This window comes from Emydura macquarii, unplaced genomic scaffold (genome assembly GCF_026122565.2).
Source record: "Emydura macquarii macquarii isolate MOO-44397 ecotype Brisbane River unplaced genomic scaffold, CSIRO-AGI_Emac_v2 contig_306, whole genome shotgun sequence".
In the NCBI taxonomy this organism is placed as follows: Eukaryota; Metazoa; Chordata; order Testudines; family Chelidae; genus Emydura; species Emydura macquarii.
In genome coordinates this window covers 7,241,446-7,256,454 of record NW_027130443.1, presented here as the reverse complement: position 1 = coordinate 7,256,454, position 15,009 = coordinate 7,241,446, and the positions used below count along the sequence as shown (strand labels likewise).

The window sequence follows — 15,009 nt, the reverse complement described above, 5'->3', positions numbered from 1 at the left end:
GTTCGTTGGCCTGTTTTTAATGCGATGTTTGAACAGGAAACGGAGGAAAACAAAAAGAATTGGTTCTCAGGTTACGATCTGCCATCAATAATGCACCGTCCCCCGCCGCCTTTGCTAGCCCTGGCCGCTTAGACCCATCCCATTGACAGCAAAAACAAGGAGCGCCCCGTAGCACTTTAGAGACTAACAAATTACATTTCTGCCGCCATCAGCTTTCCATGGGCTGCAACCCACTTCCTCAGATGCAACCAGGATATTTGTAGCAACCCATGCTAAGTGAGCCCATCCCCGGCCGTGGCGATAGCCCCTCGGACCCCGCCCCCCATCTCCCCCAAGGGTAGAGCTGAGCCCTGCGCAGCTGCCTCCCTCCCGGGCGGCCGTAGAGACGCCACGTTGTACTCCGGCCTGGGGCGGCGGGCGGGGAGGTCAATGACCGAAGGTTACAGTAGGGGAAGGGGCGGGGCTCAGGCAGCGCGGATCTCACCTCCATTGGCTGCGGGAGCCACGCGGCCACATAGCGTCACCGAACCGGGCCCTATCCAAAATGGCCGGCCTCGCTTCGGGTCCCGCCCCCCCTCACGAGAGGCTCGTCACCCAATGGGGCTCGCACTCCGGGACGGTGGGGAGGGGGGGGCGCGTACGCGCGGGTCTTTCAAGCGGCGCGAGGCAGGAAGCGGGGGGGCGGCGGCGGCGGCGGCGGCGCTCCACGGCCGGGATTCGCCCGGGCCTGGCTTCTCTCTTCCTCCGCCCCGCCCCCTGAGCGCTTTAAAGGGACCTGATGAAGCCGCGTGCCGCCTGCTGAGCTGCGCGGAGACTCGCCCCGTCTAGCCCACTCCACCCCAGGTAAGGGGGCGAGGTCGAGGTCCCTTCCTTCCCTCCCCCGGGTACGGGAGGGTCTGTCTCCTCAGGTACCGGGGGGGGGCGATGCAGGGGCTTCCCGCCACTCCTTTCCCACCTCAGGTAGCGGCGGGGCAGAGGGCTGCCCCCGTCCCCCTCAGGTACGGGGAAGGGAGAGGCGGGGCTGCCCCTACCCCCTTAGCGATCCGCGAGGTGCTGGAGGGAGGGGCTGCCTCTCTTCTCTCCTCTCCCCCCCCCCCCCGTCCCCGCTTCTCCCTCTGGAGAGGGTCGGGGAGGGGGATGTGGGGCTCTCTCCCTCTGCCGCGGGGAGGTGTCTATGCGGGGGGGGGAAGCCGCTCCCTTCCCCACCCTCGTGCTGCCTCAGTGAGGCTGAGGATGGCGAGTGCAGTGGGGGGGCTCTGCGCTGGTGGTGACCGGCCCTGCCCCTCTGCCGGCACCACCCCGGGCCGCGCCCCGCCCGGGCGCAGTCGCTCCCTTCGCGTGCGCTCCGGCGCGGCTTGCCTGGAAACCCGCCTCGGGCGGGAAGCGGCGCAGCTGGGAGCGCTCCTGCGGCTGGCGCTCAGCGGCCGCCCGCCCCCCCCCCCCCCCCCCCGCGTGCGCTCCCCTGGAAACGGCTCGGCCAGGGCTCCCCGAGGAGCCGGGCGAGCCACGCAGCTGCGTCCCCTCCCGCTGCGCGCTCAGGGCGTGGGTGGCGGGGGCCGAAACTTCCCCCAGCCGTGAGCTACATGGCCGGATGGCGCTTTGCGCAGGGACACTCGGAAACGCGCTGTCATGTAGCCCTGCCGGGCGAATCGTCGGTTCCCCTCCCTTCCCGAAGGTGGCTGTGGACATTTGCATGCCCATGGGAGGCAGGGCGCGGTCTGACGTCTGGGGCGCCCGAGGTTTTGTGTGTGTCTCATGGGAGAACTGGGAACCGCTTTCTCTCTCTCTTTCCAGCCGCCGCCCCATGGCGCAAACAGTGGGCGGCTGGTTTATGAGCGTGTTTTTTGACGCGTGCATAATAAACTGCTCCAAGAATTCCCCCGAACTCGATTCTACAAGACCATTGGTGTGTGGCCTTATGTCTGAAGTCTGCCAGGCTGTTTGTGATTGTCACCTGTTTCTCAGCGTCTCTGCCTAGTTTCTAGACCTTTGTTTTGTTGACCCTTCCAAGTCTTGTGTTCAAACAAAGCTGTGCCTCCAGGAGGTCCAACAACTCATGTGGCTCCCATGTGACACAATTGTTTAAAAAGACTTTATAGCTCTCGATAATTGCTGAACTAAAATCTTAATGTAGCCCATTCTTTTTTTTTTTTACTGTGACTGTCCTCATCAAATGAGGTAGCGCCTCAGATCTGGGAAAACTCAGTCTGTTTTAAAAGAAGGGTTAGCAGTGGTAACTAACCAATGCTGTGGACCTTCCGCCTACAAAAATGATGATGATGTATTATGTGCTGTGTGTGTATAATGCCCTTTCTTATGTAGCGCTCCTGTCAAAACTGCTGCCATGTATTTCAGAAACTGGTGCAATAGTTTTTGTTTAAAAAAAAAAAAAACAACAACAAAAAAACCCCCTGTAAATAGTGCTCCATGTTTGCATCATCCGTGTTAAACAAACCCTGTTATTGGTGCTCATCTGTGTGAGTAACCTGTGCTGTGTCCCTCAACTGGAAGAAGTGCCCTTGTGACGTCTTCTACAGGTCAATGTTCTCTGATAACCTCTAAGCTTATTTATTCAGTGTCTGGAGACTGTCATGTGACAAAATGATGACAGGTAACATGTCTAATATCTGAAATCATCATGTTACACTTGCATGATGCTGCAGAGGGAGCCTGCAGGCAGTGTTAGGGAAACAGTGCTGAAACTAACATTGGTTCAAGACTTCAGAACATTCTGAAACCACCAAAAATTAATATTTCATTCCAGTATTTTACCAGGATTTTTAAAGCTTCCTCTATGCACTAGATAACAAATGCCATATTTTTCTAAACTATTTGGTAGCTAGATCCAGATGTCAAGTAGGATCACTATAAGAATATTCACAGTATCTGAGAACCCCGGAGTTAATCTTTCATGATGTGGCTCACATCTTAATTGTGCCTATTGGACCACCACCCTTTCTATTTTGCAGTAGCATAGACTACCACCTCTGCCAGAAATGATCATAAAACATCCCTGTAGCAAATATAGAAACTGCTATTTTAACATTGCTCTGTATAAGGAAAGTGGCTTAGCAGATGGATACAAAGGAAGTTGGAAACCTGTGACTATCAGTAGCAGTTTCAACAGATCACTAGTGGCCCATGGACCGCAACTATTGATCTAGCTAACTTATAAGAGCTCAGGACTCTAAGCTAAACACAAAGTTAAATGAGAAAAAGGAGTCCTATCTTAACCAGCTTCTGCTAACCTATTTATAACTCCAGTGTGGCATTAACTTGTGAACAAAAATTACTACACTTGCTATGATGGCTCACCAAATTTCACTGGTGGGGAGTTCAGGCTGCATTCTTAGCCAGTTGCTCTTGTATTAGGGATACCTGTAGTAAATTCTGCCCTTTTCAACCTGCAGTTGTCATATACAATAAATGTATGCTCTCACATTGACATAATGCAGCTACACAAGTGTGCTTATAGTGGTACAGCTGTACTGATACAGCTGTGCCAGTGTAAAGTTTTAAGTGTAGACTATCCCTAATTCACTGCCTTCTGCATAAGGAGCTAGAGTTAAAACCATAAATTTAAAATGCATATGGTTACTGTTGCAGGAGTAATCTGAAACCTCTAGCACCTGCCTCTTGTAAAGGTACAGCCTGCCCTAAACTTTAAGCCCAAATGAATTTTAAGTAAATCACCAAACAGTCCCTTTCTTTTTCAAATAGTACACTCTGAAATGGCATTAGTGAAATATTAACAATCTAAGTATTTGAACTTCAGTACTAAGGGACATTTGTTACTGTTTCTTGGCCAAAACTGAACTGACTTGCTGAAATGATCTTGTCTGGTGCAGCTGTTATCTGTGCCTCCTACTGTCTAAAAAGCACCCTGGAAATATTTCTGAAAGTAAGACTTTCTGCTCCAGCATCCAGTGTTGTAAGCCATGTCAATCTCAGGATATTAGAGACACAAGGTGGATGACATGGTAGGCAATCTCTCTTACTGGACCAACTTCTGTTGGGGGGAGGGGGAGACAGAGAAGCCTTCACACTTACTCGGAGCTCTTCTTCAGAGATGGGGGGGCCAGGAGTATGCTACCATTTACTTTGGTATAACTTGCATCACTCAGGTGTGAATAAGCCACCTCCTGAGTGACATAAGTTACACTGATCTAAGTGCTGGTGTGGACAGTTCTATTGGCAGGAGAGCTTCTCCCGCCAACATAGCTACTGCTTCTCATGGACATGGATTTATTAGGCCAATGGGAGAGGTCTTACCTGTTGGCATAGAGCCTCTGAAGATGCACTACAGCTGCATCTGTGCTGAGGTAGCACTTCTAGTATAGACTATCCTTGGGAAACTTAATCAGTGTCACAGAACAGATTGTGTTTAGCACAAGTAGTTAACAAATGTCAAGGGACCATTCAAGATGAAATGACCTGTTAACACCCTTCCAGTTATAGGGAGGATGACGGGGTGTGAGAAACCTTGGGGGGAGGGGGGGAAAGGGCTGTGGACTATTGTAATGAGCCATAAATCCAACTGACCAGGTCATTGTGCAAGATTCACTTAATGTTCAGCTGGCCAATCCAACTGGCTAAACATTGACAAATTTTGTTTAATGTTTAAGCAATCACTTAATGCTAAATGAAATGAAGGCAGAGAAACATGAGTCTTTCATGAATACGATCATTCAAGAGAACTTGTACACGGGCAGCCAAGTCATTTATGAACAGTTGTGCCACAATTAGCAGAACTATGATGACCTTTCCATTGTTTTCCCTAAGCTAGATAGCATTACACACTTCAGATTTATAAGTTAAACACAAATACATTAAAAGTTCACTGCAGCGGGAACAGTAGCTTGTTTTGTGTTTGAACAGCAGCTAGCATAATAGGGAGTCATGGTCTGTGACTAGCAATCCTAGCTGCTATGGTAATACAAATAAGAATCCTGGAAGTAAGAACTTTCTCTATTCAAAAGGTAGATCTGGATCCTTGATAGACTTGTACCTCTAATGTAAATCTTGTGTGCCAAAACTTGCTGGCTGACTAGTAGCAATTGATACTTCATTTCCAACTGGTAACCTAATACTTAGTAAATACTTGTAATAAGTGTGTGAATAAGGCATTCTAAATCGTACAGTTTTACTGAGTTACATGTTTCCTTACACAGTAACTGGGGCTTGGATTTCCTAAGGGAGTTTAGTGCTCCAAGCCCATTGAATTTCAATGAGCTTTGCGCCCCTAACACCTTCGGACTTCATTGGACTCCAGTCTATATGTATAACTTGGCTATTAAGCCAGATAATTCTTCCATTAAATCCTTGCACAAACTTTTTCACATACTCTTCATTTGCTCAGGCAGGGGTTGTGGCCTAGAAACACCAGACACCTGTGATAGCTGGCAAAATTAGATCCAGCTCTATGAAAACATACAAGGAGCAAAGACGTTATAATGCTCATTGATCCATACTATTCCCCTTATGTTACAGAGTTGCAGGGTCTGGTCTATGCCCAGTCAGTAACCAACCTCCTGGGACTGATCCCTCTAGCGTGCCAGACCCCAAACACCCACATAATTCCACAGGATCAGACCCAAGGACTCCAAGATGCGGCCTTTATCTCCAGCATTCCTTGTCTCTCTCCATGGCTCCCTGAAGCAAATCCAGCCAAGCCAAACTCCAGGAGGCTTATGCTGTGTCCCTTCAGGGCACAATGCTGAGTGTGTGTGTGGTTGTGTGTTTTTGCAGTAACATGAGCAGCCTTGCAAAAACACAAGGTAACTATTTTAGTCACCTGGCATACAGAATCTTGTAGTCCTTAATTTCTGCCTCTGTGCTAACCTAAAATGTAGTCCACCTTGGTCAAATCAGTGCCATGATGAGCCAGCCATGCTGGGGTGGGCTCCCATCACTGTCTCTCTCTATCTCCCTCTTCCCCCATTCCCTCCTTTGTCCCCTGGGTCTGACTTCCAGAGTCTCTCCAAAAAGCCCCCTTCTTCCAGTCACGTTGACACCTTGTTCTCTAGTTCAGGTTACAAAATTTCACTTCCTGGAGATTAGTTGTTGATGCTCAGTCATTGAGGTGTCTCTATCTTGCTGGATGTTCTGTTGATTTGGGTTTGATCTGTTGGTTTGACCCATTTCTTTAATGACCTAGCTCTTCCACCCAGACTGCCAGGTGACACCCCTACCTGGTGCTTTCTGTACTGTTTTTAGCAGGAGACTTAATTTTTTTTCCAATGCAGAGGGAAATTGAGGCACACACAGGCTTCATAACAAATATTTCAGAAAATTCCCTCTTTGTCACACCTAATCTCCGACACTGGTGGCATAACTGCCCTTGCCTCTAACTTAACTCCTGTAAGAATTTCCTGCTGGCGTAAGAGGAGTGTGCTATAGATTGCATGGCTGCTCCACCCCAGCCAATATACTTTGCAGGGTTTTTCTGAGACTGCAGAATGCTTCAGAGCCGCTACTACCTTCTTTTCTCAGCCCCACAGTTCAGCAGTCCTTGCTTCATGAATAGTTAAAGGAAAGCAAACGGCCCATTAGCCTAAAAACCCACTTATCTGAATGAATTTTAGGTTCAGTGGTACCTTGTATTAACTTTAAAGTTATTGTGATGTCTTACACTTTTTTTTTTAAATGTAGTACAGTGGACTATACCTTTTTTTAAAGGAGTTAACAGGAATGTGAGATCCTTACTGTTTATAGGATGAATCTCTTAAGTAAATGAAGTCCAACTCACCTACCCTGAGTTTGAGGTCTGTTTACTGACTAATGTAAAGATTGAATAAAACTGACATTTCTTCTAGCATTAGGTTAATTTTAGATGAAGAAGAAAAACTCAACCTTTAAGACAAAATACTGAAACAATCACTTGATGCTGACTATGAAACCCACTCAGGAATAAGGCATCTACTAACGGTCATTATTACAAAAATGAATTATTCACACTTTATGTTCAAATGTAATGGGATGCTTTAAATGCAAGTGCCCCTTGTACTGCATACAGTACAGTAAACCTGCTGCTGTGACCATATCACAGCTGTTGTGGACATGTTCCATACAGGAAAAAGGAAACTACCAATCATCTAGCATCCTCTAAGAAAGTAATTGCATGTGCTGGTGTTGCAGGGGGGAGGAGGAACAAACACATGATCACAGCTTTTCCATATAAGGAGAAAAGTGTGGGGTGATAGGCTGCTTCCAATTGCAATGCAGAGAACACATGACATAAGATGCTGTAGCTTTTCCTGGTGGGTGCTAGTTTAAAAATAAAGGAAATTACACATCTGTAGTCATGCTGACAGACTGCAGAAGAGAAGGACTAGACAAAGGCACAGACAATGCACTGTGACTCTAAATGATAACTCTGGTGGTGGTGATTGGGGTTTTTGGGTTTAAGATCTAAATTCAATATTCCTGTTTAAGTAGTGTATGATATAAATGAGAAACTTTTAAAAACTAAATGTTCAAAATTGTAAGCAGTTCAACTAAAGAATATCCTAAAAATGAATGGGGTGAGGGGAATCTGACAACGCTAACAAATATCAGAATATAGTCTAATCTCTAGTACCATCCTAGCACTGGATCAGGTAAAAAAAAAAAAAACTTACTATCATTGCAAATACAAAGACTGTAGCCTTCAATGATAGCTGTTGAATTGGCTTGTTCAGATAACTAAAATGTTGATGAGAACTGGTTTCTGTGAAGCAGTTTTAAATGATCACTTTGTCATTTTAATCTTTTGCAGGGATGATGCTGTCTGAATCAGATATGGGTACTGCTTTTGCAGATTCAGCCCCTAACTCGGATGATCCATTGCCGCATGAGGTATCTCTTAGTGATGTCTTGGTGAACCCTCCACTTAGGTTTGTCCAGTTTCTTTAAGATTTTAATCTTCTACTTAGTGGTTAGTCAAATGGGAATTAATCTATTGTAATGTAGATTCCCATGGAAACTAACATGGCTTGTACTGAAAGATTCTTCCAAAAATCACATTACTTGAACTATTGTTTCATAGCTAATATTAGCTATAAAATCTAATGCTGTGAGGAAAGAAAGGAGGAGCAGAACAGAACTTGCTTTACACAGTACAGTGACTAGCTTATGAAATACACTATGCATTTGGTTTATTCGGTACAGGCAGACTGAACGTCTCTTCTGAAAGAGTATACATCTAATGTTAAGCCTGGCAGAATTTATATCTGCCTCTGGAAAGGCATTGACAATTTGTCCAATACTTAGTGCTGCTATAGTTTCATATGGAATGTTGCTATATTGTAACCAAAGAATATTTGTCTGTAGGGAAATCTCCAAATGTAGCAAAGTACATCTTGTTTGTGCCTTATAGGAGGGATATAAGCGGGATTTTGTCAAAGTAGGCCATGTGTAACCATGTATCTCTTAACGCTTGTGGGGAAAACTAAAAGTGAAGATTAAGATTTTTTTTTTGTTCATATTATTGAAGGTTTTCCCCCCAAAAAAATAAGGGGAGAAGAAAAAGTAGAGGGGAGCAGACATCTCCAGTTTCCATTTACTAGGAATAAATCAAAGATGGTCAAAATTTAGACAAGTCGTCTTCTCAGATATGTCTAAGGCCCCTCTTCTCTGAACATTACTTAGCTGCTAGGTCAGCCAAGTTGCTGTGCCAAACTTCTATCCCTGGAAGCAGTCTGCTCTTCCATATAGGCAATATGAATCATTACTCTACAAGCACTGCTCTAGAGAACCAGGCTCTCTGAGTTGGAGTGTTTCAAAGATAATGGGTTCTACCCCAAAATATAGTTCTGAGAAGTTAACTTTTAAGGTGGTATCTTCATTCTGCCTACTTCTAGCCAAAAGGGTTGTGGCCTGGGACAGTTTTGGAACATGCAAGCCAGTGTGGCTCCAGGAGACCCACATTGCTAGCAGTGGTCTGTTTCTGCTGTTCCAAGCACCCCAGCCACAGTACAAACACCTGCCATTTAAGCACTTCTTGAAGGATGCATTTGTCCCTCGTATCGTGAGAGCACCAGGGATTCCAGAATTGTTTGAGGAGTGAACTCTGTAGGGTCACCTGACCAGCTGTAGTCTGTTATGACTCCATGGCCCATGAGACCTTCCCTAATTTATCCACAATCTTTGTTCCAGGCTATCTAGTCTTAAACCCTAGCTAGTGGGGAAGTGCCTTGCCATTAAACTCTGTTCATCTGCTTATTAAACAGAAGGTTCTAATTCATTCACACTTGCACTATAAACTATGTGGGGGGCAAGGGCCTTGCCAAACAGACTGTGGCAGCAAAGGTTGGGATTTTTTTTTTTTTAAAAAGGATCCTAAGAAATAGGCACCCAATTACAATGAAATTAATGGGATTTAGATGCCAAACTCTGAGAATCTCTGCTTAAAATCTTGCCTCTAACTTTATCTGAAGCACCCATGAAGAAAACAACCTTTGACCTGTAGCAGGAAAATAGTGACAATCACAGGGTAAATCAAAATAAAAGCATGTGCTGGGATTGTAGCGATGTTTGTGGAACTGTGTGAGTGCTCTGGTACCACAATCTGCTAGAATTTGCTCATGAATATCAAACCATGTTGAAAAGCTCGTATCCCATAGCCCTGCAATAATTTCCCAAACTTGCTGCTGTTACTAAGCAACCTCTTTGTACTCCTAATAGAATAATTCTACCACTTGCAAATACTGCCCTTCTTATTGATGTGGCCTAACTGCTGTTTGTTCTCCCAAGATTCAGTAAGAATGACCAGCTCAGACTTCTCAGTGGTTCTTGAACCAGTTTTGGTACTAAATAGCTAGTAGTATGAGTTTATCCTCTGCTATCTTACAGCTATCAAATGCCCTGGCAAGTAGTGAAAAGTTTCTGCAACCTTTCATTGGCCCTCAGTTTTACATACCCATCTGCCTGATTAAAGCAGACTGTAAATGTGCCCTTCTGGGGGCAGGGTCGGGGTTTCCCCCTCTGAGTCCTTTCTGGGGGGGGGGGAGGGAGGAACCACTCTTCCTGGCCCTAGGCAGGGCGGGCCAGCCAACAGCCCTTCGCTCCGGCCCTAGGCAGGGCGGGCCAGCCAACAGCCCTTCGCTCCGGCCCTAGGCAGGGCGGGCCAGCCAACAAACAATCCGTCTAAAGGTGGGGACGGTGAGGAGGGTGAGGTTCTCCCGGGGTGGCTCGGGAAGGGGAAGGGGGAGGGGGATGCAGGCCCACCCGTCTCCACTGCATCCCAGCCCAGGGCCCTGGCAGTGGCAACCGCGTTTGCCATGGGGTTGGCGGGGCTCCGGCTGCAACACGCCGCCCGGGTGCCTCTGACTCAGCCTCCGTTTAGGGCTGTCCCTGGGCTCCTTCCTCCCCATACCCCAGGTACCTGCTTCCTCCGGGTCGCTGGCAAGTGGTAGTCCCATCAGGCCATCCTCGTCCACGGGGGGGGGGCAGCTCCGGCAACAACATGGGCTCCTCCTCGGAGGGGAGCTCCTCTAGGTTCTCCAGGTCCCAGGCTGCCGGCAGGGCCGGTAGGTTCTCTGGGTCCCAGGCCTGGGACTGTTTGGGTTGATCCTCCTCTGGTTCCCTGGCAGCGGTAGTCTAGGTGGCCCCTCCTCTGACTCCGGGGCAGCAGGTGACTCGGGGGCTTTTGTCTGACTCCCAGGTAATGGGGGACTCCGGTAGGTTCTCTGTCAGCCCCCAGTCTGGGGTCGAGACGGGCCTCTCCCCTTCAGCCTGAACTTCAGGCCCGGTCCGAGCGTGGAGCCTCCAGGGAGGCGCATCCTTCTCCCTCAGCCGTCACCTTCCGACTGAGTTTGCAGGCCAGGGTTTTAAAGGCCTGGCCCCGCCTGCTTCCAGTCAGGTGGTGCCCATCCTGGGCTGAAGGCCTGGCCCCGCCTCCCTGCTTCTGGTCAGGTGATCTTCTGGGCTCTAGCAGCCAGGGTGGGTTTGATTCTCCCTCTGGGCCTCTTTCAGAGGGGAACCAGCCCTCCCGGCTACACAGACCTTGGTTCCACACCCCCGCCTCCCCTCTGACCTCCTAAACTACTCCCACAAATGCACAAACACTTCAGCAAAATTAACTCTTAACAGTGACCATTACCTTTGCCAGTCTGTCGCTAGAAGTGCAAACTGATAAGAAACTTACTTTATGGTGTCCTAGTAGCTAAACTCCATAGCTTGCAGAGCAAGGGTAAGGGAAAGACTTGATTACTTTCTCCTGTTCTGGTTCTGGGTGATAGATGAAGTGGGAGAAGCAAGCTTTGTTTTATTGTGCACTGTCAAAATAGTTCTCAGACTTAGCTGCATTGGTTTGAAAGACTAGAATGTGTTGTAAAAAATCCTTCACTGTTTAGATGAATCCTGAGAACTGCCTCCAAATACAGCGATTGTGCACCCACCACTAACTCTAGGGATGGAGACATGAATCTAACTTTCTTGATAGTACATTCAAAACACTGTCAAATGTCAACAGTTGTAAAACACAACTCTCCCTCCTTCCCCCCCCGATTGACTGTTAAAACTGCCAACTCTGCACTGTGTAATGAACAAAGTTGCTCATTTTGTTTTACAGTAAGATAAATCTAGCACCTCAAATGCCAGTCTGTTTCTCCAGAAAACTGCATTTTAAGAAGAACAGTTCAACTTCTCTTCCAAAGGGGAGAAGACTAGAGGTTTGGGGTCGGGGGCAAAATTCTGGCTGAATCAGACCTGTTTCTGTTCCTGGCACCAACATTCTCTGATGACAAAGCCAACAGCTGACAGTACAGACCAGTCTGCAGCCAATCATGTGCCAGGATTCTTGTATGTCATAATGATCTAACTAAGATTTGCTATTTCATTAGCAACAATTAGTGTCATATTGAAGTGGGGTCCTGCCTGCATGTAGGGTCAAAATTGATTCCTAGCATGACAGCCTAGAATTCAAGGTCTTATGACATCACAGACTTCTGGTGAGTACTAGAAAATTGGCATTTGTTCAGAAATTTCTCTGGAAGTGGACATTGAGGGATACCCTTACTCTTAACAGAACAAAAGAGGACTCTCTCCTATCTGAGTTTTCATAGAAAAGAGTGAAGGTTCAGCATTGACATGAAGAAATGCTCACCTGCCTACCAGTGATGTCAGAGTGACAGACTTTAGGGAAATAGGAAGGTAACTTGAGAAAGGCAAGATAGAAGGGAATGTTCAATCCTCCTGGGGTGGAAAATAACCTTTTATATAGAGTGCTTAGCAGTTATGGCTGACTAATACAAGTTAAGGTGACTGTATGACTGGCACACTGCAGAGTGCAGGGGAGCAAGGGCCATCCATATGAATACTAGGCGAGCTGGACAGTTACACTTGTAACTCGAGGGAGTCTTATTCTGGTGGGTGGTGCATGGGTCCCCAAAGGCCAAAGCAGGCCAGAGCTCAACTTCCAGTTATGTGAGTGCTGGCAAGTTCTTCATTACAGTAAATGTACCCGGCTAATAAGGGCAGAGAATGAAGGTCTGATAAATAAGCCTATCTTGGAGAGGAAGAAGACCAAGCCTCTTCATTCCCATTAGCTGCCAAGAGGGTAGAGTGGAGTTCTTTTCCTCCTCATCCCCTGCAAAAGCTAAGGGACAGTGAGAGATGCTGCCCAGCACCATGATGGGATGATCACATAACCATTATGGTGATGATCCAATTAACTATAGTTTGCATGGCACTCTATAGCTTAGACATGGTCACTGCCTCAAAGTTCTAGAAGTCTAAGTTCAGACTGTAAAGATGGTGATGCACTAATTAGATGATTAAACTATTTCAGCCACAACACAGGCATCTCAAACATGGTACGACTTGTGAAAAGCTACTTCCTATTCCTTTTTTGCTACTACTAGGGGTCTTCCACCTCTGGTATCTACTTTTTGAAATCCACAATTTGGAGAGATATTAGATTATACCAGTCTTCCCAGCTGCCAGTGGATGCCAAGCTTATGAATTTAGACACAACTTGTCTGGAAATGCATGTATCTGGTTTTGACTCTTAACATGAACCGCTCTGTGTTCAAACTTATGTTAATGAAAACTCTTTAGATTTAGACTAAACTTTTTGAGGCTGGGATTGTCTTGCTAGCCCCAAATAGACTGCCAATTAAAGGAACAACAAACTCAAGTCCAGAATCTTGGGGACCAACAATGTAGTAAGAAAACCCCCCTCCTGAAATCAAGAGATCAGCATAACTAAATGACGAAACTGAAATAACTGAGCACTGAGGGAATATGATGAGAATACACTATGCACTTAGTGCAAAATGCACTTAATACACTCCGTGTATTAAAATAACATATCCAATTCTCATAATGCTTGCTGTTGCTTTGCAGAGTTGAAGACTATATTCCTGAGGCTGAGGAAGAGACTAAGGCTGAGGAATCTCAGTTAGATATGTTTAGATCCAAAGGTAAGCAAAAGAATCTGCACAATTATTTGTTATAGACTAGCAAATAAATTGCTCTGAACCGCTTTAAATTGTTGACTTCCAAAATTAAACTGCAGGATATTCTACTGAGACACCATGCTGAATTTACCTTAGGTTGCAGTGGTACCTCTGAGGACAGATAAATATCCATCCGCATACATCAGTGCAGTGACACAAACTGTGTCTCTGCTGGGGGTGGGGCAAAGACACTGACTGAGTCTGGCCTCCACAGCAGGGTTGCAGTTGTTCCTATACAAGCATTTTTTGGCAGAATAGCACCCTTCATGTTAGAGGGCAAGTGGAAGTAGTAGTAGGGGGAAGAGGGAGGGTAAGAGAACAAAATGGGGAACCTGACCACAGTTCAGATTTCAGCAAAGCTCCTGTCTCAAAATAGAATCTGAGCTACCTGCCAACTTGCCCAAAGCACAAAATAAAAACGACCATCCATATTGCATCTTAGGTATATGCTCTGCAATCTTTGATACTTTTTTAAACTGCCCCCTTTCATAGTGGCAGAAGGAAAAAAACTAAATGCAAGACATTATACTGATGCCTTTTTTTTAAATTTTTTTAAACAAATACCAGCTCCTTCATCTCCTGCCTCAGGCCTATGGACTACAAGACGGGATGGAGAAGTTAAACTGAGGCTGGATCAACATGGTATCGGTAGTGAGACACCAAAGACTGTTCATGAACTATTCCAGGAATCTGTTAAAAAATATGGTGATTATTTTGCCCTTGCATCAAAAAAGGGTGACAAGTGGATCAAGCTAACTTATAAGCAATACTATGAGGAATGTCGGAAAGCAGCAAAAAGCTTTATAAAGGTATGTCTTGTAGAACTCTTTTATTCACCCATCCACTGTCACATTACTGTAATATCTAAAGTCAACTGCTGAAACTTAAAACATTCCTTAGGAATCCCCTGATTTTTACAGGGAAGGGGCAGGGCACAGTGAAAAGTGTGGCTTAGTTTATGGAGTCTTAATAGTTGGTGATTTGACTGAATTTGTTAGCCCCAATGAGGCGCATACACTTACTAACTGAATTGTTCTGTCTGAAACGTCTCCTGTGCTTGTGTCCGAGGATGACTCTTCCGGAGGCATGTGAGTTGGTTTGTTTTTCGTCCTGGAAAGACTCAAAGGAGTTTAAATTAAACTTCAAATCTGGCTTCTTCGGTCATGTAACTTTCTAACTCTGACAATGTGAGCTAATTCTGGATATGTTTAATGTTCCTTAAAGGTTTAATTTCCCTCCCCACCCACATTTAGTTTCATAAAGTTCTCTTCAACTTTTGAAAGACTTAACAGCCAAACCTCAATCTGTTCATCTACTCTTGGCTGCAATAACTAATCAGAACCAAAGATGTGATTACACTCCCCAGAACTATCTTTTTCAAGTCTGATTTCAAGAGATCAGACTCTTCTTAGACTACTCTCCAACTGGCAGGGGAGTTGCACTGCTGTTATTACATGCCAGTGTCTCCTACAGTGTATAAAATGTCTGTTTATTTAAAAAAAAAAAAAAAAAAATCTCAACTAAGGAAATGGCCAAACTGGAAAAAGTGATGTTTGTATAAAAGCTTGAA

General features: G+C 46.0%; 2 protein-coding genes across 6 annotated transcripts in view; one reads left to right on the top strand and one right to left on the bottom strand.

Moving 5' to 3' along the window:
• The window catches only part of RFX2 (regulatory factor X2), a 137,430-nt gene that overhangs the window by 102,772 nt on the left and 19,649 nt on the right, over positions 1-15,009 (bottom strand). Inside the window, exon 2 of the mRNA XM_067558004.1 lies at positions 14,462-14,549. The gene's annotated coding sequence lies outside the window, so the exon portion shown is untranslated. The remainder of the gene's footprint in view (positions 1-14,461; positions 14,550-15,009) is intronic.
• The window catches only part of ACSBG2 (acyl-CoA synthetase bubblegum family member 2), a 29,797-nt gene continuing 15,544 nt past the window's right edge, over positions 757-15,009 (top strand). For 2 of the 5 annotated variants that reach the window (XM_067558061.1, XM_067558043.1), the window contains exons 1-4: positions 758-843; positions 7,757-7,874; positions 13,327-13,403; positions 14,007-14,248. In XM_067558061.1, coding sequence (XP_067414162.1) covers positions 7,759-7,874; positions 13,327-13,403; positions 14,007-14,248 — 435 coding nt within the window. In that variant the 5' untranslated portion in view covers positions 758-843; positions 7,757-7,758. Of the gene's footprint in view, positions 844-7,119; positions 7,875-13,326; positions 13,404-14,006; positions 14,249-15,009 lie in introns of those variants that run through there. The other 3 variants (XM_067558080.1, XM_067558052.1, XM_067558071.1) reach the window with 3 other exon arrangements.